Raw genomic sequence first — 26,578 nt, forward strand, 5'->3', positions numbered from 1 at the left:
TCCAGAATCGGACGGAGAGAGCCGTCCTTTTTTGGAACCACAAACAGGTTTGAATAAAACCCGGAAAACCGCTGGCGAAAAGGCACCGTCACTATGACTCCTGAGGCGAGGAGCGAATCGACGGCGTGGAGAAGCCCTGGGAGATGAGAGGGCTGTTTGGGAGGACGAGAGAGCATGAAACGTCTTCCTGGGGGCGAAGAAAATTCTATTTTGTTGCCTGACGTGATGATCTCCCTGACCCAGGCATCGTCGACTCTGAGAATAGAAGAAGGCGGCCTCCCACCCTGGAAGGAGTTCCAGGTGGGGGCGACCCGTCATTTATTAGAAAACCTGTGGCCCCGAGATCCGGATGGTTTTGCGGGGTGGCTCTTGGCTCTCCAGCGTGGCAGAGGCCTGAAAGAAGGTTATCTTCGGTCCCCTTGTGAGGAGGAACGGTCCTGGACGGGGTTTCCCGAAGAGGCAAAAGACCGAAAGGACTGGGGGCCCCTCCTGTTGAAGGGACGTTTCGGCTTGGACTGGGGTAAGGAGGTACTCTTACCGCCAGTAGCGTCCGAGATCATTTGATCTAGCTGCGAGCCGAAGAGTCCGGAGCCCTGGAAGGGCAGACCAGTGAGCGATTTCTTAGATGCGGGGTCAGCGTTCCACGCCTTTAGCCAAAGAATTCGGCGAATGGCGACAATGTTGCCGTTAGCCCTGGTAGAGCAGGCCGCTGCATCAAGGGATGCATTCATGAGGTATTTTCCTGCCAGCGAAATCTGATCCGCTAATTCAGACAGTTCTTCAGCAGGAGCAGAGGCCAAAATGCCCCTGCGCAGAGTCTTGGCCCAGGCTGATACAGCCTTGGCTACCCATGACGAGGCGAAACTAGGGCAAAGGGAGGCTCCGGAGGCCTCAAATGCCGATTTTGCTAGCGTCTCGATTTCTGTCCATGGGGTCCTTAAGGGAAGCCGCGTCCGGAATAGACAGAACTGTCTGTGAGGATAGCCTGGACACGGGCGGGTCAACCCTTAGGAGACTCGGACCATTTGGAGACAAGGTTGGAGTGAAAAGGGTATAACACATCAAGCCGTTTCCTGCCGGGGAAACGCTTACCAGGGTTTTCCCAGTGAGTGGAGGTAGTGCTGTCAAACTCCTTGTGATTAGGAAAAACCCTAGAGGGACGTTTCATCCGTTTAAAAGCAACGGAGACATCCTGAGAGCTTGCCTCATCTTCCTTAAGATCAAGCGTCTGAACGATGGCTGAAATAAGGCTATCGACCATGTCCTGTGCTCCGGAAGTCTGATCTGCATCCGAGTCAGATTCCGACTGAGACGTTACGTCAGACCCGAGGTCCGCCTGTGAGGAGGGGGAACGGGCAGATAGGGGAATCCCGATGTGGTTCGGTGAACAGGAGGGAGATCTAGATAAGGTCCTCTTTCTGTCTCTTTTGTCCGGTCTGCCTCTGTGAGGGTCTAGGACAGGTGCGAGGGAATCGCCGTGTGAGGCGTTCATGGCACTGGTGGCATTAGAGAGAAGCGGGATGCGTTCAAGTGCCTGGACCAGGGACTGAGATACCTTAGTGAGGTCGGACACTGATTGAGACATAGCAACAGCTCATCCCGGGACCTAGAAGCTTCCTGGGGCACTGACATGGTGGGAGGAACGCAGGACGGGCAGAAAGGAGATGGCTAACCTGAGACCCACTTTTTCTTACAGTGAGCGCAGGCGTAATGGATGGCCGTAGGGGCAAAGACCAGGGTGGGGTCGGACATAGGTGGTTATTACCTTGTCCCTGGAGAATACTGCCAGGTGGAGTAGGTAGTAGCGCTGAGCCCGCTGAAGGACAGCGATAGCGGTAGCCGCAGGAGCCTGTGTTCCCCCGAGAAATCCTGTGTTCCACGTGGTGAGCAGACGCTGACAGGGAGCAGGAAACAGGAGAAAAGAGCGCGGGGACAGTGCGACTCTGTGGGCGTGCACAGGACCGAAGGGGGGAAAGAAAGGAACGCCCCCTGTAAAACTGAAAGCGTCCCGGCCGCCATACCGCCGGCCGCCACAAGAGGGCGCTCAAGCGCCAAGAAAGGGAAAAAGCCGGGAGAACAGAGAAATGGCGGTTGCAAGTTGAATAAGGAGGGGGGAAAAGTGCCAGCGTTCCTGCTCCCATCCCTACGTGGTAGCACATCCTGAAGCCCGAATATGCGGCCCACTCCCCTGTCAGATGCTCCCCTCTGGTAAGAGGAGATTGCCGCCGGGCAGGGTCATTGGTGGGGGGGTCGTTTGTTGATTGAAGAGTCCTGGAAGTAGTCCTCCTTCCCGCGCCACGACTCTCGGCGCAGAAGATGGCGTCGACCCCTAACCAGGGGGAGAGGGTCACCGGATGTGACCGCCGTCTTCCTCTTAGCCCTCTCCGAGGAGAGGGATGAGGAGGGGAAACGGGCAGGACTGGCCACCGAAGAAAGGGTCACCCTGAACACCCGAAAGGGTGACAGGGGAGGAAGTCCTGCCCAGCGGGTCTGAGAGGGTGCAATGTGGGTGAAACCACACTGCTCTCTCGGTCGCTCAAAGTGGGGAAAACAGGGTGAGAAAACTGCACCCTGTTACCCTGAAGAAAAAGGTCTGAAAAAGAAAGGGGAAATGATTAATAACAAACAATAAATCCCTGTAAAAGAAATGCGGATCTGGGGTTAGATCCAGGTCCGCCTCCTACAGACACTAAGCAAAAACTGAGTTGCCTGGTGCCTGTCGGAGGGTGTATACTGCCGGAGAGGAGTTACTTCTTCTTTATTTGCATAGTGTCAGCCTCCTAGTGACAGCAGCATACACCCCATGGTTACCTGTGTCCCCCAATGATGCGAGAAAGAAAGAAATAATATTTTGACCATTTACACATTTGTAGTTAAAGAAAGTGTCAGCAGGTTTTTGCTATTTAATCTGAGAGTAGCATAATGTGGGGGCAGAGAGCCTGATTCCAATGATGTATCACTTAGTTCACTGGGTGAAACAGTTCTGACACAGAGTTCTTAGATGCAGCATTGAGCAGAACTCAGAAAGCTGCCCCCCTCCCCTGTCCACCCCAGGATCTGTATGTACATAGTCTATAGACAGTGAGCTGCTTATCACAGGAGGGGGTCGAGTTGGACCAGGAGGCACGTGGGCACCTAGTCCAAGAGTAATAATTCCCAGGTGCTAAGACCTTCATTGTAAGTAAACAGCAGACATCTAGTAATGAGCGAATGAGCTCTGATGTGTTATGTGAGCATGCTCGGGTGCTAACCAAGTGACTTCGGCGTGCTCGAAAAATATGTTCAAGTCCCCGCACCTGCATGTCTTGCTTCTCTTTGACAGCCGCAACACATGCACGGATTGCACCTTACGCAAGAAAGGAAGAGCATGCTATAAGCAGGGATCACCTGAAGCTATTGTAGTAAATTATTTACTAATGCAAGCTACAACAGAATATGAAAAACAATTAAAAGTCAAACATGACTGGATACAATCACCCAAAATAGGGCGAAAAAGCTGTATTATACTGGAGACCAGTGAAATTGAAAATGACGGTTCCAAGACACAAATATTTCTGTATAGTATCAAAAATTAATTTCTGATTAGCGGAAATCAGAGTGTACATAATACCAATCATGTACAATGAACAGGCAAAAAATGGCAGTCCAGATATTGGCAGCACAGAAAGCAAACCTAACATAAGTCACTGCAGAATAACATCATGTACAGGTGTCAGCACGTAATTGAAATATAGATCAGAATGTTACCAACAGCCGTGCAAACAGCGTGAATATCGATGCACAAGAAATAATGCTGAGCGCTTAAGCCACAAGGAAAGAAAGTGCTAGTAGTGCTAACTAGGGTTGAGCGAAACGGGTCGGCCATTTTCAGAAGTCGCCAACTTTTGGCAAAGTCGGGTTTCATGAAACCCGACCCGACCCCTGTGTGGGGTCGGCCATGAGGTCGGCGATCTTCTGAATCTGGTATCGGAATTCCGATACCGAGTTCCGATATGTTTGCGATATCGGGAATCGGTATCGGAATCCATATTTAAGTAAAATAAAGAATAAAAATAAAAAATATTGATATACTCACCTCTCCGACGCAGCCCGATGTAACCGGCAGCTTCGGTACCTCAGAATGAGCGCTTGAAAGACCTTAGATGACGTCGCGGCCTGTGATTTGTCGCGTGGTTGGTAAGCTGCCGGTTACATCGGGCTGCGTCGGAGAGGTGAGTATATCAATATTTTTTATTTTTATTCTTTATTTTACTTAAATATGGATTCCGATACCGATTCCCGATATCGCAAACATATCGGAACTCGGTATCGGAATTCCGATACCAGATTCAGAAGATCGCCGACCTCATGGCCGACCCCACACAGGGGTCGGGTCGGGTCGGGTTTCATGAAACCCGACTTTGCCAAAAGTCGTCGACTTCTGAAAATGGCCGACCCGTTTCGCTCAACCCTAGTTAGCACTACTAGCACTTTCTTTCCTTGTGGCTTAAGCGCTCAGCATTATTTCTTGTGCATCGATATTCACGCTGTTTGCACGGCTGTTGGTAACATTCTGATCTATATTTCAATTACGTGCTGACACCTGTACATGATGTTATTCTGCAGTGACTTATGTTAGGTTTGCTTTCTGTGCTGCCAATATCTGGACTGCCTTTTTTTGCCTGTTCATTGTACATGATTGGTATTATGTACACTCTGATTTCCGCTAATCAGAAATTAATTTTTGATACTATACAGAAATATGTGTCTTGGAACCGTTATTTTCAATTTCACTGGTCTCCAGTATAATACAGCTTTTTCGCCCTATTTTGGGTGATTGTATCCAGTCATGTTTGACTTTTTAATTGTTTTTAATATTCTGTAGCTTGCATTAGTAAATAATTCACTACAATGGCTTCTGGTGATCGCTGCTTATAGCATGCTCTTCCTTTCTTGCGTAAGGTGCAATCCGTGCATGTGTTGTGCATCCGTGCATGTGGCTGTCGAACAGAAGCAAGACATGCATGTTCTTCCTTTCTTTTATTCATTTAGTTCACTGCCTTAAACATGCTGTAGGTGATCCTGTATTTATTTTCAGTGGTGCCCTCCGCTTTCTTTTTTTTCACATGCAGAGATTGCTTAAGGCCGGTTTCACATTAGCGTTTCTGTGCGCAACGTAGGCGTGCATACTCGTTTCCTTAAGATCCGCATAGAACCGCATGTGTCTTGCGCACCTATGTTTAATATTGTGTACGCAGAGACATGTGTTGACGCATCCGCATACGTTTTGACGTGCCCTGCGTAAACAATGTTAAGTATGGGTGCACAAGATGCATGCGGATCTTAAGGTATGAAGTACGTAGGCCTACACTGCGCACAAACATCAATACACACAGCCAAAAACTGACACCTCATTGAAATCTGTGTTTCAGCCCTTGTCTCCTAAACCTGCTGACAAAGTTTTTCTGGAAATTGGATTTAAAAAATAAATAAAATACTTGCCTACTGCTATCTACCTGTATCCCGCACAGGGAGTGGAGCTGTCACCTTTCCACCAGCCGAGGCTTTGGCTTGACTGTAGCAGTCAGGTGACTTGAGCAACACTTCTTTTGCTTTTCATAGTCACTTGACCACTGCTGCCAATCGCAGGTTCCAACAGTCCCACAGCTGGTGGACTGTGAAGGCTCCACTTCCTGTACTGGCACAGACCCGTGGAGTGGCACACACTAGATCCAGGTGAGGGACAGAAGATTGGTATCAATTATTTTGCCATTTAACAGATCCGTTCCCCAGGAAATTTTTTTATTTTTTTTATTTTTTTATTTAAGCAATTCCTTTAAGGTATGCACACATAGACTTTGTCTACTTGCCTCGCATTGTATGCTAATTTGCTAAATTGTTCACCATGGCTCAACTATTCAACCCAAACCTGAGAAGGGAAAGGGCGAGTGGTAAGCACTCATGCCAAACTATTATTTTAAGCTGTGGTAATAGGAAATAATTATAACCTCTTTGCATGATCACAACCATTTCTTAACCATAGAAAGCTATAAAATGAGATCTGCCTGTGTGTTGATAGGACGAAGTGACACCGAACAAGGGGATTCTGATAACCGCCGCATGTTCCGCTACCCTGATAGTCACCAGCTCTTTGTTGGTAACTTACCTCATGACATCGATGAAAGTGAACTGAAGGAATTTTTTATGAGTGAGTACATTTGGGTTGTTTTAATAGGAGGGAACCTCTGAATATAGCAAATACATAATTCTATGTTACACTTGCTGTTCTGAATTACTGAGTCTCTGCTGATCTCTCATGATTCCTAGTACAATACAAGATTTGGCATGATCATTGGGACTGTATGATGTTTGCTTAGCAGCGCAGTTTAAAGGGGTTGTCTAGGTTTATCATGAGTCTGTAGTTACTCTGTGACTGCAGTCTTGTGAATCCTTATAGCGCACTGAAGATTCTCTTTACCAGCGGTGTGTGTGGAAACCTAGGATTGAGAAAGGGTAGTCTGATTAGTGAACACCCCCGCTAAGTATTACGTGTCCTAATCCAATAATGTGACTTTCATGAATTTTTCTAGGTTATGGAAACGTGATGGAGCTCCGCATTAACACCAAAGGTGTTGGAGGAAAACTTCCCAACTTTGGTTTTGTCGTGTTTGACGATTCTGAGCCCGTTCAAAGGATTTTGCTTGCAAAAGTATGTTTATCTATATCAAAGGAATATCTGTGAGAACAAGAAAGTTGTCAGAAGTAAAACTACTGTTGTGGTGTTTTTTGTTTTTTTTCTCCTTCATTTTTGACTATATATGAAAGCATAATTGCATAGTTTAGATTTCTGTGCAGATGGACATTCAGTGCCCTCTGTTAACCATTAAAGACATAGGTTGATGTATACTCTCATCCTAGACAGGCTAAAAAAGCACGACAAAGAAAGAACAAACTCTTATTGATCGTTTTTTTTGTTTTGTTTTTTTTTCCATTTCCTTCATACTACAGACTTTTAATCTTTCTATAAGCTAGGCACTTTCACTCAGAGAAGTGACTGATTTCTGTAACCCTAAATGGTCTTAACTGCTGCAAACTTATCCTGTCTTTTTATGCACTTACCTTTTCTAGCCAATTATGTTCCGCGGTGAAGTTCGGCTGAATGTGGAAGAGAAGAAAACTCGAGCTGCCCGTGAAAGAGAAACTCGCGGTGGAGATGACCGCAGAGATCTACGTCGCAATGACCGCGGTGCAGGAGGACCACGTGGCATCATTGGTGGAGGCCTAATGCGTGATCGGGATGGGAGAGGCCCTCCTCCTCGAGGTGGGATGGCACAAAAGATGAATACAGGAAGAGGAGCAGCATCAATGGAGGGCCGTTTCACTGGCCAACGTCGCTGAAAATCAGTCAATAACACAAAGTTCAACCTACAGTGGTACATTAATCGTCGTGTTTGCATTCTTGTTAATTTTTAGCTTTGGAATGTGACACAGCCTTTTTTTTTTTTTCTCGCCCCGTTCTTCCCCGAAAGTTCTTTGATGTGGAAACATCTTTGTTTGCAGTTTTGAATTGAGATGACATTTCTTTTTGCCGTTTTTCAACCAAAATTTAAAATGCTAATTTATACATCCCGACTCGGTGACTGAGACGACCATTAGCACTGCAAGTATTTCCAAGGACACCGGAGGCCCATGTCCTAATAAAGTTCTGTTGCACATTGCAAGTATTATGGTTTCTTTATTGGAAACAAAAGTAGTGCAATGTGTCTCCCTCCACCCCCTTAGTAACCTGTGACAATGAAGGAACAAACGGTTAATTGCTCCAAACCCACCAACACAGAGTAACAGTTTGTGAGGTGGTGGGCACAAAGAACCGGCGCTGTGCATATCAAAAGTCCTCAATTCCGAACTCAACCCTAACCTGACTTCAGAGGGTTTGATCTGAAGTAGTCCAATGTTTCTTGCACTCACCCATCTGTGCTACAAGACGGCAGGCTGCTGACATGACTCCAGCTTGCCCGACAAGCCCTTTTTTTTTTCTTTTTTTTTTCTCCCCCAGCTCTGTACAGTGAAACGACATAACAAAGTGTACTCAATTGTATTTAGTTCTCTGATAATGTAATAAGCATGATGGTGCCTTCTATGAATACATCATTCCAGTCCTTGCTGGTGATTTTGTACAGTGAATGATTTACTGTGCTGCAAAGCCAAACTGCTTCAGTACATTCAAGAATCTGCCTAACCAAACTGCAGTATGTGTACATCAGTAGATTGAGATTTTTTTTTTTATTTTTTTTAACTTTGTTTTCCACCATAACTACCATTTGGTATCCAGTTACCAATATTGAGGGGGCTACAGTGTGTGAGAAGGACTAATGGTCATGTCTTTGTTTGAAGCCCTAACTGTAACTCCCGTAAGTGCATATTAAGTGGATAACCTGTAAATGTCCAGTTGCACATTTCTGTTAAATGCTCCACATCCTATTGGACTTGGAAGCTGAGGAAATAAGTCCGTGCTCCTATAATCGAACAGCAGCTCTAAGTGTATGCACTTTATATTCTAATACAGGGTCATTTTCTTAACTACTGTTTATTTTTCAACTTTTTAAATTCTTTTATTTTGCGCAATTCTTGAAGAAACTGTCCTGAAATGCCGTTCTCATAGACTAGGAGAATATCTTAATTTTTCCATTTTTGCTCCTCAATGTTTGATGCACAGATCTTCACGTGGAGGTTGTGGGATTGACCAGTTTTGGGACAGCCACCTGCCTATAACCATACATTCCATTAACCAATCAATGTAGCAGAAGATGCCCACCTGGCGTAGTCCTTTTCAGTGACTTTAAGAAGAAAGTGTGAACACTTAAAGCTGCCTCTGGAAGCGCAGGAGACATTAAAAATCCATATTGGCAAAAAAATGCACATGGAGTAACATGCTGCTTTTGACTTATGCAACTGTTTGCTGAGCCTCTCTAATGATTGTGCACAAAAGGTATTTTTCCAATCCACTAGGCGAAATCAGACTCTTGCATATGTCAGGTTTGTGTTCGAGGTTTTGTTTCTTTTTTTTTTCTCCCTTTTTTTTATTTTTGTCACTTGAGGTCTTCTGTTTTTGATGGCAAGTCTTGCACTATTTCATACATGTCTGGGACACAGATTTCTCATGGTTATAATTTTATATATACATATATATATATTTTGTGTTATAAAAGTTTTTACATTTGCAATCTGTTACCTGGAAGTATTGTACTTGAATTCCCTAGTATACAGCAAATCTTGGACTGGTTTTTACACGTCATACCAATGTATCCATGGGAAATTTTGCCAGCAGTTCTTTTTGTTTCACTTTTTTTATTTGTTTGTTTTTATTTTTTGCTCCTGTTTTGTTTTGTTTTTTTTGTTCTTGGTACTTTTTTTTTATTTTTTTTAATTGTTGATTCCCTGTCACAACCAGAACTGTCTAATGGCAAGTAGAACAGAACTGAGAAAAACATACTGTACTAGAGGAGCATCAGAGCCATTAAGCTTTCAAGTCTGCTTCATATTTGAATACCTTGAATAAACCTTATACATCTGAAATGTTTACTTGGTGACTGTTCACCTACTTTACTGTGTACATTTAAGTGTTACTGTCTTAATCTCTCTGTAACTGTACCTCATCCAACATGGCCACTTTTTCCCTTTCAGTGTATTGGGCAGTTGGTTTATTGTAGTAACCGATCATCATTGCACTTCTGTTTCAGCACAATTGGCGTAGTATGATTACCTAGCTGTAGAGGACAGTGGTGAATTTAATATTTTTTTTCTTCGTTTTTACATCTTTATTGCTGTAATGTGTTAAACATTATGCCAGTAGAACCTAGCCCTTTCGGATTGTGTTTTTACTTCAGTTTCCATATTTTGAATGTGTTGAAACTAAAATATTCGAAAATAAACTACTGATGTCTACAGCATGGCTGATGTTGCTTAATCCATTTTGTAGTCTACTGAAGAATGTTCATTGTTTATTGTGTGTTTTAGTTTTTCTATAATTTTCTACACCAGTGTCTTTTCAATATTTGCGAACAGAATACCCCACTACGTTCTATCATGATTTTGACAGCATTTTACTGCAAAGGTATGTACACCACGACTCCATCTCAGGTGAATTCCGCCATGGAAACCTCCTGAAAACGATATCAGAAAATGCTCAAAAGAGCAAAGCTAATTTCTGTGTAAAAATGACTTGCTGTGCATACGTTCAGTCTCTTAATAGCTTGTCGTTTTTAGAAAAAGACATAATGTACAATTCAACTCAATGTGGAAAAGCTCAATAGATGTCCAGACTTCATTTGGAACATTTTGCCATCGTGTTTTTATTTTTTTTAAAGCAAAAAAACAACACAACTAGCGGCTTCTTCATTATTGGGCAGACTGAAAAACGACAATAAAAGACATGACCAGACCATCGGAGAACTCGCCAAAAAACCACCGGTAGAAAAAATGAAACCATATGCTTCAGGATTAGAGATAAGCGAACATCGTCGGCTCCCTTCTTATTCGGCAAGCTCTAGCGCTTACCGAAGAAGCTGCATCAGGAACCCGGATACCTGGAGGGCTCCCGACAATCAGGTGTCCGGCGCTGCATGTGTTGCGGCTATATGACAGTCACAACACAAGCATGAGGAGCCTGTACGTTGAGACTTACACACAGCCGTGACACATGCAGCTGTGGCGCCGACACCTGATTATCGGGAGCGATCCAGAAAGCCGGGCTCCCGCTGCAGCTTCTTCGGTAAGCGCTAGAGCTTGCCGAATAAGGAGGGAGCCGGCAATGTTCGCTCATCTCTATTGAGGATGAAAGAAAGAAGAAAAAAAAGCCGAAGTTTCCTCTTCCACCTGAAAAAACTCTGCAAAAGAGTTTAAAAGACGTCATGCGCACATACCCCAACTTAGTCATTTGTGCCAATTCATGGATCCATCAAGGAAAATAATGTGGAATAATGGTCTCTGGCACTTTATTATATGTATCTGTGTGTTTGTGTATACAGCCATGGCCAAAAGTATTCACACCCCTGCAATTCTGTCAGATAATACTCAGTTTCTTCCTGAAAATGATTGCAAACACAAATTATTTGGTATTATTAGCTTCACCTAATTTGTCTTAAATGAAAAAAAACACAAAAAGAATTGTTCTAAAGCCAAATTGGATATAATTCCACACCAAACATAAAAAAGGGGTGGACAAAAGTATTGGCACTGTTCAAAAAATCATGTGATGCTTGTCTAATTTGTGTAATTAACAGCACCTGTAACTTACCTGTGGCACCTAACAGGTGTTGGCAATAACTAAATCACACTTGCAGCCAGTTGACATGGATTAAAGTTGACTCAACCTCTGTCCTGTGTCCTTGTGTGTACCACATTGAGCATGGAGAAAAGAAGACCTAAGAACTGTCTGAGGACTTGAGAAACCAAATTGTGAGAAAGCATGAGCAATCTCAAGGCAACAAGTCCATCTCCAAAGACTTGAATGTTCCTTTGTCTACCGTGCGCCGTGTCATCAAGAAGTTTAAAGCCCATGGTACTGTGGCTAACCTCCCTAGATGTGGACGGAAAATAAAAATTGACGAGATTTCAATACAAGATTGTGCGGATGTTGGATAAAGAACCTCAACTAACATCCAAACAAGTTCAAGCTGCCCTGCAGTCCGAGGGTACAACAGTGTCAACCCTTACTATCCGTCGGCGTCTGAATGAAAAGGAACTGTATGGTAGGAAACCCAGGAAGACCCCACTTACCCCGAGACAAAAAAGCCAGGCCTGGAGTTTGCCAAAACTTACCTGAAAAAGCCTAAAAAGTTTTGGAAGAATGTTCTCTGGTCAGATGAGACAAAAGTAGAGCTTTTTGGGCAACGGCATCAACAGTTTACAGGAGAAAAAAAGGCATTCAAAGAAAAGAACACTGTCCCTACAGTCAAACATGGCGGAGGTTCCCTGATGTTTTGGGGTTGCTTTGCTGCCTCTGGCACTGGACTGCTTGCCCGTGTGCATGGCATTATGAAGTCTGAAGACTACCAACAAATTTTGCAGCATAATGTAGGGCCCAGTGTGAGAAAGCTGGGTAACCCTCAGAGATCATGGGTCTTCCAGCAGGACAATGACCCAAAACACACTTCAAAAAGCACTAGAAAATGGTTTGAGAGAAAGCACTGGAGACTTCTAAGGAGGCCAGCAATGAGTCCAGACCTGAATCCCATAGAACACCTGTGGAGAGATGTAAAAATGGCAGTTTGGAGAAGGCACCCTTCAAATATCAGGGACCTGGAGCAGTTTGCCAAAGAAGAATGATCTAAAATTCCAGCAGAGCATTGTAAGAAACTCACTGATGGTTACCGGAAGCAGTTGGTCGCAGTTATTTTGGCTAAAGGTTATGCAACCAAGTATTAGGCTGAGGGTGCCAATACTTTTGTCTGGCCCATTTTTGGAGTTTTGTGTGAAATGATCAATTTTTTGCTTCATTCTCTTTTGTGTTTTCTCATTTAAGACAAATTAAATGACGATAATAACAAAGAATTTGTGTTTGCAAGCATTTTCAGGAAGAAACTGAGCATTATCTGACAGAATTGCAGGGGTGTGAATACTTTTGGCCATGACTGTATGTGTGTGTGTGTGTGTGTGTGTATAGATAGATAGATATAGATATATCTCGAAAAAAAAAAAAAGGAACAGCACAAAAATACTTATCTTCGGGTGCAAGGCCCCCAGACAACCAGTCCACTGATTAATCCAAGTTTATAAAATTTCAAAGAAAGAGGCAGCACTCCATTTTTCCAATGTAATAATTAGTTGATTGGCCGGTTATCCATTCCATAGCGGTGACGTATCAAGACATGCACAATAGATCAAGCAAGACGCTGAAAAACTATGATGGCGTCCTCCACACCTAGCATGCGTCCCCAGGGTAAAGTAATTTAACAGCACCTTAATATACAGCGCACGGTATAATCTGAGGAAATAAGAGAAATTGTAATAAGTTTTAAGATAGCACAAATGTAATAGTATAGTTTTTGCACGTATGCACTTTACTGGGATCATTAAGATGATATATAAATGTACAAGGCACCTTATAATATGATTAAGCACAATTGAAAATTGTTAAGTTATGTATAAATATAGAGCACATGGACATACTTAAGCTTGAGAAAAGCTCACTGTGAGCTGAAACGTTGCCTGAATATGTGGGTAAATTAAACCCTGCACGTTTTTACATTGGAAAAATGGAGTGCTGCCTCTTTCTTTGAAATATTATATATATATATATATATATATATTTATAATTATCATTTTTCCAATGTGCAAAGCATGCAGTTAAAGGTCTCCTGAAATTAATACTGCTTAGTGCCTCATTATCTCTCTGTGGTAGCACTGTACTGGCTAATGTCACATTAGGTGGGTGTTTTCCGTTGTAACTATGGGCCACAAGAGACAAAATATTGTCAAAAGGAGAGAACGTGTTCCAGCTCCATTAAAGTTGATTTATTCAATATTCTTTAAAATGGCACAGCCATTGAGGGGGATAAGGAATGGACACAGGCAGTGCTACGCGTCTCCAGCGTCCTTTGTCAAAGCTCAAACAAAAAAGGCAACACTCTGTAGCGCCAAAACTTGCAAACATGAAATATGAAAATTTAATTGTATAAGACTTTAGTCTAAGCGAGGAAAGGCATTGATAGGTCCTGGAAACGAGAAATTCCTTAACGTGGCCTCCAGGTACACATGAATTGGCCAATTTATGCGCTAAACTTTCTCAATTTTTCATATTTCTAGTGCAGTAATGTAATTGTTTTCATCTTTGCAACTTTTGGCGCTACAGGGTGCTGCCTTTTTTCTTTGAGAGTATATAACTTTGTTTAAGCTGTCATGCCAAACACAAGTGATTTAAGAGCAGGTGATTTAACAAGTCATGTGTCTACATATGTAAGCACACAAATTTACATAGATACAATCATTGTTAATTTTTAACCACACATGATTGAGGCAGCTGCTTCTTTCATCTTGCTACATATATTTGTGTGGAGTGGTTCTAAATCTACATTTTATAATTTCACCATGTCCATGATAGAGCACGCAAGGCTGCTCAGGAATTCTCAAACTTGTCTGAACTGGAATCTACTCCCAATTCCATGTTTAACAATCTAAGGAAATTGGAAAAATCTATAGCTTTTGCATTGAATACTTGGTGGGAGAAAACCATGCTACAAAACTGTGGATAAGGACATAGTCCTCAGGGGCCTTTGCATTAAGAAGATCCCTATAACTATGCTACACAATTTGTAGCTGAATGGATCCAGTTACTTTCATCTTGTTCACTTAATCACAAAACTTTTCTGACCTAAAATTGACGAAATTGGAGGATGCTATTATGGCAAGAAAGAAAGATAAGTTTCAGGGCGACGTCAATGACTATGCGCTTAACCAAGTTTATGAATAGGGCAGATGGAGCGGTATTAAACGCATCCCCAAATCATTACCGAACTGACAGAACTCGCATTGCAAATAGCCCTCTAAAGCACATGTCAGTTTTAGCTCAGAATTTGATTCCTCTGACACCACTTTTCATGATTTTCACTTCAATGATGCTTTGCCTACTCTCTTATTAAATTTCTGTCTTTATTAAAAATTCCAAACTTTCAAGAAAAAAAAAAAAAAATTACAAGGTTGTGGTAGAAAGCAGGCCGTGCATGATGACATACCGCAGAAACATGACCTAGTCCAGGATTGCACTAATGTTCTGAATCTATCACCAGTGGTATTGACTCCAGACCAATTAAAAGTTTTATCCTATGGATTCAACTTTGCATCGGACCAGGACTTTGACCTGTTTTCAACTTTAATGTACATCGATAAAGTTCCTCCCTTGAAACGGAATCTTCTGACACTGTTAATTAATTTTCATATTAGAATTTTTGTTATTAACATTCTATTATTCATTTACAGGATTTGCAAAATGATTCCCAATCTGTTGTAACACCAGTCAATCAAGTTATGGGATTTCACACAAAAAATCACCTTACTTTTACCCTGAGCAAGCCAGGTCTGCTTGTATGGATAATTTTCAAGTTACAATTGAGAAGGAGCTCAAAATTTTACCTACATCCCAATATTTCTGCTATCCAAAATAAATCGCTACAACAGTTGAGAAATATGAAAAATATTACTATAAAAATATCAGATAAATGGGTGATGGACACTGAATTATATAGATCTCAAATTATGGATTTACTTATTGATACAGCTACTTATAGGAAACTGCCACATCATCCAACAATGACTTTTTGAAAATAACCAAGCTATTTGGTGATGGTTTTGCACTTGGAGTCATAAATCATAAACAAAGGAAATACCTTTTAGTGGAATATCTGACGCTTTCCTTCCTTCATGCTGTCCCGAAAATTCACAAAGCTAGAACCCTCCGCCAATGAGACCCATCATCTCTGGAATAGGGTCGATGACTGAACATTTGAGTGAATTGCTGGATTCAGCCCTTTAACCATTAGCACAGGGAAAACCTGGTTCCTCAAATTGACATTCTGAGCCATATTTCCAATAAAATATGCGGCAGTGATTTTTTTTTGTGGCTCAGCTGCCATGTAACATCGCTATACACATCCATTCCCTACAATACTACAATCAAGGCATTGGAATTTCATTTATCTCGTTACAGTAATTTTTCTACCGCCCTTCAAAATTACATTATACAGGTTATGTTTTTTCTTATAACACTCAATTTAGTTATTTTTTTACTTTTGAGCAATCTTATTACTTGTAATGTAGAGGAATGTCTATGGGGCCAAATACTCCCCATCTCTAGCTAACCTTGTTATGGCTTATTGGGAGTTTAAAGGGAACCTGTAACCCCCAAAATCAAAGATGAGCTAAGCCCACCGGCATCAGGGGCTTATCTACAGCATTCTGGAAGATGAGAAAAAGAGGTTATATTATACTCACCCAGCGGCGGTCCCACTGCGGTCCGGTCTAATGGGCATCGCGGTCTGGGGTCTCCCATCTTCTTACGATGACGTCCTCTTGTCTTCATGTTGTGGCTCCGGTGCAGGTGTACTTTGCCCTGTTGAGGGCAGAGCAAAGTACTGCAGTGCGCAGGCGCCGGGAAAGGTCAGAGAGGCTCAGCGCCTGCACACTGCAGTACTTTGCTCTGCCCTCAACAGGGCAAAGTACGCCTCCGCCGGAGCCACAACATGAAGACAAGAAGAGGACGTCATCGTAAGAAGATGGGAGGCCCCGGACCGAGACGCCCACTGCAGCGGGACCGCCGCTGGGTGAGTATAATCTAACCTTTTTCTCATCTTTCAGGTTACATCGGGGGCTTATCTACAGCATTACAGAAGACACTACAAGGTAAGTATATATTAAGATTATTCATTCCTGACCAGACCGCTTTCTGCCTTTATGCTTTTTTATCCATTTTCTTTTGTTAAGATATTTTGTGATTTATTGTATATAGCAATGATTGTCTCTATGTCAGTCAGCATAAAGCAGCTGAAACCGGTGTTTACGTACCGGTAATAGGATTTTACGGAGCCACGACAGCACCCCTACGAGAGAGGGGATCCGCCCACCTTCCGGACAGGAACCTACAGGATTTAAAGGGGCGGTCCCCCTCATCACTCCAGTTTGTGTTTCAGAGTATAAGGGACACCGCCCATTGAGTTAGTACATAAACATATATACTTAAACATTACTAAATACCATCACCTTCTAAAGAGTGATTTTTTAAAAGGCACACTTTTCCCAAAGGGTGCAGAAACCAGTGATCAACTACGGGGGGGAATGTGCGGGTGCTGTCGTGGCTCCGTAAAATCCTATTACCGGTACGTAAACACCGGTTTTCCTATCGCCACGACAGCACCCCTACGAGAGATTTTCAAAGATCAATCACCTGGGAGGGACTACAGCACTAAGTACTGAACGGCCAAAAACTAAATTGGCCTCTGATGATAGGTCAAGATGATAGGTCAAGACGGTAATGTCTATAAAAGGTGGAAGGAGATAACCACGTTGCCGCCTTACATATTACATCTATGGAGACGTCCGCTCTTTCCGCCCAGGATGAGGCCATGGCTCGAGTGGAGTGGGCCCTGATGCCATCTGGTGGTGTCTGGCCTCTAGCCGTATAAGCAAGATATATGGCATCTCTTATCCATCTGGCGATAGACGTCTTAGTTACCGTCGCCCCCTTCCTTGGATTCTGGAAGGAAACAAACAGCCCTACTCTGCCTCCATGGTTCTGTTTTGTGTAGGTATTCTAATAAAGCTCTTCTAACATCCAACATGTGATATTTCTGCTCATCTGCTGAATTCGGATTGTCACAGAAAGATGGTAAAACTATTTCTTGACTTCTATGAAATTTAGAAGCTACTTTTGGTAGGTATGCGGGGTCCGGTTTTAATACTACCCTATCTTGAAAGACCATTAAATAAGGAGGATCAATTGACAATGCTTGTAAATCACTCACTCTCCTAGCAGAGGTCAGGGCTACCAGGAAGGCTGTTTTTAAAGTTAAATTTTTTATGGAGACAGAATCTAATGGCTCAAAGGGGGGTTCTGTTAAGGCGTCTAAAACCAAATTTAAATCCCATGGGGGTAATCTAGGAATATACACTGGGTTACTGCATTCAGTGGCCCTAATAAATCGGGAAACCCATCTATTTCCCGCCACATTGTTGTTATATAACGCCCCTAAAGCTGAAATTTGGACTCTAAGGGTATTCACTGCCAAGCCCAATTCTCGGCCCTTCTGTAAAAACTCCAGAATAGCCGGAATTGGAACCTTGCCTGAAAAGGGTTTTTGGTAGAAGGCAAGGAACTTTTTCCAAGTCTTAGCATAGATCTTGGTAGTAATCTCTTTCCGACTATTTAAAAGGGTAGCTATCAGAGCCTCTGAAAAACCTCTTCTCCTCAATAACTCCCTCTCAAATTCCACGCCGTCAGATGCAGGGATTCCACATTGGGGTAACGGAATGGACCCTGCGAAAGAAGCTCCGGGCTGACTGGCAATACCCAGGGATCAGTCACAGACATTGTCCTGAGTAACGAGAACCATGCCCTCCTGGGCCAAAAGGGGGCAATCAGGATCACTCTCGCCCTCTCCTCCCTGATCTTCCTGAGTACTATAGGGATCAGACACATTGGGGGGAACGCCTAAGCCAGAGGGAAATCCCAGTGTATTTGAAGGGAGTCTATTATACAGGGCTTGTCCGCCACCCGAAGAGAAGCAAACCTGTTGGTCTGTCTGTTCTTTCTCGTTGCAAATAGGTCTATAACGGGCAATCCCCATAGGTCTACTATCCCTTTGAACACCCGTCGACTTAGAACCCATTCTCCCTGATGCAGAGAATGACGGCTGAGGTAATCTGCCTCTGTGTTGAGCTCTCCTTGAATGTGAACGGCTGACAGAGAGCGAAAGTGGGTTTCGGCTATGTTGAATATGTCTGAGGTGGTGTTCATTAGAGATGTTGACCTTGTACCTCCTTGATGGTTGAGATACGCTACTACTGTTGTGTTGTCTGATTGGACTCTTACATGTGAATCCTGCAGAGATGGTAGTAACCTGAGAAGGGCCTTTTTTACTGCCGTCAGCTCTTTCCAATTCGAGGACTCTTGGGCCTCTAAGAGAGACCATTGCCCTTGAGTCCAAACATCCCCTATATGAGCTCCCCATCCTATTGGACTGGCATCGGTTGTAACCACGTTGTCTGGAACTATACTCCAGCGTACTCCTTTCCCTAAATGTCGCTTGTTTAACCACCATCTCAGACTCTGTAGAGTGGCGGCGGACAGCCTGAGTCTTCCGCTTAATTGCCCTTGAAGACTGCTCTCTGCATTCAAGACCTGGGCCTGCAACACCCGAGTGTGGAATTGAGCCCACTGAACGGCTGGTATGCAAGACGTTAGGGATCCCAGAAGGGACATAGCGTCTCTCAAAGTCAGATCTGGTTTTTTTGTTACCGTACTGACTTTGTGCACAATCCTCTGCTTTTTCTCTTCCGGAAGGAAACATAGTTGCTCTTCCGAATTTAGCAGAATACCTAGGAAAGTCTGAGTCGTTGATGGTTCCAATCTTGATTTTTCCATATTGACTATCCAACCCAAGTCCTGTAAGGAAGATATTACATGGTTTAGGCGACCACCACACTGAAAAAACGAATTTCCCACTACCAGGAAGTCATCCAAGTAGGGTACAATTAACGTATCATGTTCTCTGACATAGGCCATTACTTCCGCCATGACCTTAGTAAACACCCTCGGTGCCATAGATAGACCAAACGGCAATGCAGTAAACTGAAAGTGTCTGACCTGGTCGTTTAAGCGCACCGCCATTCTGAGGAATTGTTGATGATCCTGGTGAATGGGCAGATGGTAATACGCATCTTTTAAATCCAGGACTGTCATATAACATCTGGGAAAAAGAAGTTTAGTTGCCGTTTTAATAGATTCCATTTTAAAGGCATGATATTGAAGATGTTTGTTCAATCTCCATAAATTTATGATGGTTCGAAAGGATCCATCTGGTTTGGAGATTAAAAATAAAGGGGAATAGAACCCTTTCCCCTGCTGATGTTTAGGAACCTCCACTATAACTTTCTTCCGTATTAACGTTTGGTCCTCTTTCTCAAGGGCCTTTTGTTGGTGTAAGGAATCGGGGGCAGTCAAGATATAAAAATCAGAAGGTTTTTCCCGGAACTCTAATTTTAACCCTGAATTAATTATACCTAAAACCCAATTGCTTGCAGTTATTTTAGGCCACTGAGCATAGAAATATTTTAACCTGCCCCCTACTGGAAGATTTTTATTAGCGATAATTTCTTCTTCTTCTTGAGGAAGATGATGAGGCATTAAAGTCCGAACCTTTCTTTTTTGGGTCTGTTGGTTCCCAGTCTCGGTTGTGGTAAGGTCTTCGGTATTGGAAGCGTCTTCTGAAGGTATTCCTAAAGGTAGGATTGAAAGTTTCAGGAAAACCTTTCTTCCTATCCTCAGCCTTAGCTAGGATGTCATCCAATACCGGGCCAAACAGGTACTCACCCCTACACGGTATTGTACACAGTTTAGCTCTCGCCTGGGCATCCCCTTTCCAGGTCTTAAGCCATAGGGCTCGGCGAGCAGCATTTGAGAGACCTGCCGATCTCGCTGCTAATTTTAAGGAATCCACCGATGCATCCGCTAAATACGCCACACCATCCCGTATTTGCGAAAGGGAGTTCAGCATCTTGTCTCTGGGCACCTTGGATTTCAGCTGTTCCTCCAGCTGGGATATCCACACCATAACGGATCTAGCCGTACATGTGCTAGAGATGGCAGGTTTGAACGCCCCCGCAGATGACTCCCATACTTTTTTCAAAAACATGTCCGCCTTCCTATCCGACGGATCTTTTAGAAGGCCCACATCCTCCAGCGGCAAAGTACCGGCTTTAGATGTAGAAGCCACCGCTGCGTCCACTTTCGGGACTTTCATCCATTCTGCCAGATCATTGTCTTCAAAGGGATACCTCCTTTTGGCTGAAGACGGCAGGAAACCCTTATCCTGCTTATCCCATTCCCGTTTTATAAGGGTCTTAACTGTATCCACAACCGGGAATGCTTTACGACTCCTCTGGCACAAGCCCGCAAACATTATGTCCAGTGCGGACCTTGGTTCCTTGCTCTCTGTAACACCCATGGTAGCTCGGACTCCTTTAACTAACGTGTCCATGTTATCCACCGAGAAACAAGGCCTTCCCTCTTCATCTTAGGAGGATGGAGATGAGGAGCGGGAACATTCACCTTCTTGGGGGGACAGACTAGATCCTGGAGATATGTCCCTGCCCGACCTTCCCTGGCGGCTGCTTTTAAGGGAATAGCTTATTTCCTCCCTGATAACCGCTCTAAGGTCTGATGACCGGAGGGGAGCTTCCTCTTCTAAGGTCTGACATATGCAAGCCTGACAAAGCCTTTTGGTATAACTGTCAGGCATTGGAGACGTGCATAGAGCACATTGCTTGTGCTTAGTTTTAGTTGTTTTTTTCCCCTAAAACAAAGCAAAAATAACAGACCATATCAGCATCAGGAGTTTTGTTAACACTCACCATAAGGCTGACTTTGTGAATACCGATTCTGAAGGAGTGGGATTCAATTGTGACGCTGGGGCGCTCGCACGTTGCCCCCATACCACGCTGCTGCTGCTTCTCCTTGAGCGGCCGCTACCGTTTTTACTGCGCTGCTCCGATCCCTCTCCATGAGGGTGCTCGGCGTCCCCGACTGAGGACATAGCTGCACGCATCGTTTCAAAGGCGGCGCTCTTTTACAACGCTGCAGCGCTCCTCCCCCGGCTTACCCCGGAAGTGTAAGAACTACTTCCGGGTTCACCAGCGCCGGTGTGCACCGCGCTCAACTGCGGACCAGGACGGCACTGCCCGACTCCTGGGACGTGATCCACTTGGCCAGACGAGGGGGGGTCTGCAAGCAGAACACCCCCGACGCTGCTTCCAAGCCCCCGATTCTGCCGTTCCTTAAAGACACCGCGCAGAGGCATGGAGGCCCGGGTAAGACTGCCTGCAGGCTCCCGCCGTCCGGACAGGAACCCAAACTGGAGTGATGAGGGGGACCGCCCCTTTAAATCCTGTAGGTTCCTGTCCGGAATGTGGGCGGATCCCCTCTCTCGTAGGGGTGCTGTCGTGGCGATAGGAAAATATCCAATAACCTTAACAATCGTTTAATGTAGAAGGCAAATTATTTCTGCTATTATTTTTTAGTGAAAGATGAGAGTACCCATTTGTCTTCTACTGCTCAAGTTTTGATTCTAGCTCGAGGTGTTGATGACAACTTTGAAGTAACAGAGGAACTGGCTAATTTGTACCCCTTGTGAGGTCAAACTACTGGGAAAGAAACTGAAGATTAAATGAACAAGTGTGTAACTGAAAAGTTAGTCATGATGTTTGAAAACTTTCATGGAGCACCATCAGTGCAAATCACCAACGTGTGCGGGATAGACCTTTGCACAGCCACTCCACTCTTGTTTGAGTTTGCTGGTCATAACTTTTTATTTTCGCCCACATAGACCCAATGAGGGTTTTTCTGAGGGATGAGATGTACTTTTTAATAACCAATTTAATTCCTTGTCATCATACAGCAGCAGAACCAATGGGGATTTTATCCTGGAGCAAAGGACAGGTAATGGCAATTAGAGTAAGCTAATTGTCTTATGTGTGTGTGTGTGTATGTGTGTGTATATATATATATATATATATATATATATATATATATATATATATATATATATATATATATATATATATATATATATATATATATATATATATATATATATATATACACACACACACACATACAGTAAAGACCAAAAGTTTGGACACACCTCATTTAAAGATTTTTCTGTATTTTCATGACTATGAAAATTGTACATTCACACTGAAGGCATCAAAACTATGAATTACACATGTGGAATTATATACTTAACAAAAAAGTGTGAAACAACTGAAATCATGTCTTATATTCTAGGTTCTTCAAAGTAGCCACCTTTTGCTTTGATGTCTGCTTTGCACACTCTTGGCATTCTCTTGATGAGCTTCAAGAGGTAGTCACCGGGAATGGTTTTCACTTCACAGGTGTGCCCTGTCAGGTTTAATAAGTGGGATTTCTTGCCTTATAAATGGGGTTGGGACCATCAGTTGTGTTGTGCAGAAGTCTGGTGGATACACAGCTGATAGTCCTAATACAGGTCCTTCTCAAAAAATTAGCATATAGTGTTAAATTTCATTATTTACCATAATGTAATGATTACAATTAAACTTTCATATATTATAGATTCATTATCCACCAACTGAAATTTGTCAGGTCTTTTATTGTTTTAATACTGATGATTTTGGCCTACAACTCCTGATAACCCAAAAAACCTGTCTCAATAAATTAGCATATTTCAACCGTCCAATCAAATAAAAGTGTTTTTTAATAACAAACAAAAAAACCATCAAATAATAATGTTCAGTTATGTACTCAATACTTGGTCGGGAATCCTTTGGCAGAAATGACTGCTTCAATGCGGCGTGGCATGGAGGCAATCAGCCTGTGACACTGCTGAGATGTTATGGAGGCCCAGGATGCTTCAATAGCGGCCTTAAGCTCATCCAGAGTGTTGGGTCTTGCGTCTCTCAACTTTCTCTTCACAATATCCCACAGATTCTCTATGGGGTTCAGGTCAGGAGAGTTGGCAGGCCAATTGAGCACAGTAATACCATGGTCAGTAAACCATTTACCAGTGGTTTTGGCACTGTGAGCAGGTGCCAGGAAGCATGAAGTGCTCCAAAATCTCCTGATAGCTAGCTGCATTGACCCTGCCCTTGATGAAACACAGTGGACCAACACCAGCAGCTGACATGGCACCCCACACCATCACTGACTGGGTACTTGACACTGGACTTCAGGCATTTTGGCATTTCCTTCTCCCCAGTCTTCCTCCAGACTCTGGCACCTTGATTTCCGAATGACATGCAAAATTTGCTTTCATCAGAAAAAAGTACTTGGGACCACTTAGCAACAGTCCAGTGCTGCTTCTCTGTAGCCCAGGTCAGGCGCTTCTGCCGCTATTTATGGTTCAAAAGTGGCTTTACCTGGGGAATGCGGCACCTGTAGCCCATTTCCTGCACACGCCTGTGCACGGTGGCTCTGGATGTTTCCACACCAGACTCAGTCCACTGCTTCCTCAGGTTCCCCAAGGTCTGGAATCGGTCCTTCTCCACAATCTTCCTCAGGGTCCGGTCACCTCTTCTCGTTGTACAGCGTTTTCTGCCACATTGTTTCCTTCCAACAGACGAGGTGCCTTGATACAGCACTCTGGGAACAGCCTATTTGTTGAGAAATTTCTTTCTGGGTCTTACCCTCTTGCTTGAGGGTGTCAATGATGGCCTTCTTGACATCTGTCAGGTCGCTAGTCTTACCCATGATGGGGGTTTTGAGTAATGAACCAGGCAGGGAGTTTTTAAAAGCCTCAGGTATCTTTTGCATGTGTTTAGAGTTAATTAGTTGATTCAGAAGATTAGGGTAATAGGTCGTTTAGAGAACCTTTTCTTGATATGCTAATTTATTGAGACAGGTTTTTTGGGTTATCAGGAGTTGTAGGCCAAAATCATCAGTATTAAAACAATAAAAGACCTGACAAATTTCAGTTGGTGGATAATGAATCTATAATATATGAAAGTTTAATTGTAATCATTACATTATGGTAAATAATGAAATTTAACACTATATGCTAATTTTTTGAGAAGGACCTGTAAATAGACTTAGAATTTGTATTATATCAAGAAAAAAGCAGCTAAGTAAACAAAAACGAGTGGCCACCTCTACTTTAAGAAATGAAGGTCAGTCAGTCCGAAAAATTGGGAAAACTTTGAAAGTGTCCCCAAGTGCAGTGGCAAAAACCATCAAGCACTACAAAGAAACTGGCTCACATGAAGACCGCCCCAGGAAAGGAAGACCAAGAGTCGCCTCTGCTTCTGAGGATAAGTTTATCCGAGTCACCAGTCTCAGAAATCGCAGGTTAACAGCAGCTCAGACTAGAGACCAGGTCAATGCCACACAGAGTTCTAGCAGCAGACATCTCTACAGCAACTGTTAAGAGGAGACTTTGCGCAGCAGGCCTTCATGGTAAAATAGCTGCTAGGAAACCAGTGCTACGGACAGGTAACAAGCAGAAGAGACTTGTTTGGGCTAAAGAACACAAGGAATGGACATTAGACAAGTGGAAATCTGTGCTTTGGTTTGATGAGTCCAAATTTGAGATCTTTGGTTCCAACCACCGTGTCTTTATGCGACGCAGAAAAGGTAAACGGATGGACTCTACATGCCTGGTTCCCACCGTGAAGCATGGAGGAGGAGGTGTGATGGTGTGGGGGTGCTTTGTTGGTGACACTCTTGGGGATTTACTCAAAATTGAAGGCATACTGAACCAGCATGGCTACCACAGCATCTTGCAGCGGCATGCTATTCCATCCGGTTTGTGTTTAGTTGGACCATCATTTATTTTTCAACAGGACAATGACCCCAAACACACCTCCAGGCTGTGTAAGGGCTATTTGACCAAGAAGGAGAGTGATGGGGTGCTGCGCCAGATGACCTGGCCTCCACAGTCACCAGACCTGAACCCAATCGAGATGGTTTGGGGTGAGCTGGACCGCAGAGTGAAGGCAAAAGGGCCAACAAGTGCTAAGCATCTCTGGGAACTCCTTCAAGATTGTTGGAAGACCATTCCCGGTGACTACCTCTTGAAGCTCATCAAGAGAATGCCAAGAGTGTGCAAAGCAGTCATCAAAGCAAAAGGTGGCTACTTTGAAGAACCTAGAATATAAGCCATAATTTAAGTTGTTTCACACTTTTTTTGTTAAGTATATAATTCCACATGTGTTAATTCATAGTTTTGATGCCTTCAGTGTGAATGTACAGTTTTCATAGTCATGAAAATACAGAAAAATCTTTAAATGAGAAGGTGTGTCCAAACTTTTGGTCTGTACTGTATGTGTATATATATATATATATATATATATATATGTGTGTGTGTGTGTGTATATATATATATATATATATGTGTGTGTGAATATATATGTATGTACATATATATATATACACTGCTCAAAAAAATAAAGGGAACACTTAAACAACAGAATATAACTCCAAGTAAATCAAACTTCTGTGAAATCAAACTGTTGTTTGACAATCAAGTTCACATGCTGTTGGGCAAATGGAATAGACAACAGATGGAAATTATTGGCAATTATCAAGACACACTCAATAAAGGAGTGGTTCTGCAGGTGGGGACCACATACCACTTCTCAGTACCAATGCTTTCTGGCTGTTGTTTTGGTCACTTTTGAATGTTGGTTGTGCTTTCATACTTGTGATAGCATGAGACGGACTCTACAACCCACACAAGTGGCACTATGTCCTGGAAGTATTTCGCTGTGTTCCGGGACATAGTGTGCCGGCGCATGCGCACTAATGCTTTTCAGCTTTGCCCGCAGTTGGGCAAAGCATACTGCGCATGCGCAAGGCAAGATTGCTTCGTGCACGCGTGAACTACTAAGTAAACCGACGGAAATTCCAGAAAATATTGCGGCCAGCGGGAAAGGAAAAGAGGAAACACCGCCCATCGGACCGGATATAGGGCATTTACATAGCCCGCCAATTTCAGGTGACAAAGTCCCTTTAAGTGTTCACTTTATTTTTTTGAGCAGTGTATATACACAGGGTGGGCCATTTATATGGATACACCTACATAAAATGGGAATGGTTGGTGATATCAACTTCCTGTTTGTGGCACATTAGTATATGGGAGGGGGGAAACTTTTCAAGATGGGTGGTGACCATGGTGGCCATTTTTTAAAGTCGACCATTTTGGATCAAATTTTTTTCAATGGGAAGAGGGTCATGTGACGCATCAAACTTATTGAGAATTTCACAAGAAAAACAATGGTGTGCTTGGTTTTAACTTAACTTTATTTCATGAATTATTTACAAGTTTATGACCACTTTTAAAATGTGTTCAAAGTGCTGCCC

The 26,578-nt window shown here is 43.3% G+C and overlaps 1 protein-coding gene across 5 annotated transcripts in view; it reads left to right on the top strand.

The window, feature by feature from the left end:
* Nucleotides 1-9,950, top strand: part of G3BP2 (G3BP stress granule assembly factor 2) — a 46,444-nt gene extending 36,494 nt beyond the window's left edge. For all 5 annotated transcript variants that reach the window (XM_077276529.1, XM_077276521.1, XM_077276557.1 and 2 more), the window contains 3 exons: nucleotides 6,059-6,187; nucleotides 6,570-6,688; nucleotides 7,108-9,950. In XM_077276529.1, the coding sequence (XP_077132644.1) occupies nucleotides 6,059-6,187; nucleotides 6,570-6,688; nucleotides 7,108-7,377 (518 nt within the window). In that variant the 3' untranslated portion in view covers nucleotides 7,378-9,950. The remainder of the gene's footprint in view (nucleotides 1-6,058; nucleotides 6,188-6,569; nucleotides 6,689-7,107) is intronic.
* The last annotated feature ends 16,628 nt before the right edge of the window (nucleotides 9,951-26,578 follow it).

The sequence above is a fragment of the Ranitomeya variabilis genome, chromosome 1 (genome assembly GCF_051348905.1).
Source record: "Ranitomeya variabilis isolate aRanVar5 chromosome 1, aRanVar5.hap1, whole genome shotgun sequence".
NCBI classification, from domain to species: Eukaryota; Metazoa; Chordata; class Amphibia; order Anura; family Dendrobatidae; genus Ranitomeya; species Ranitomeya variabilis.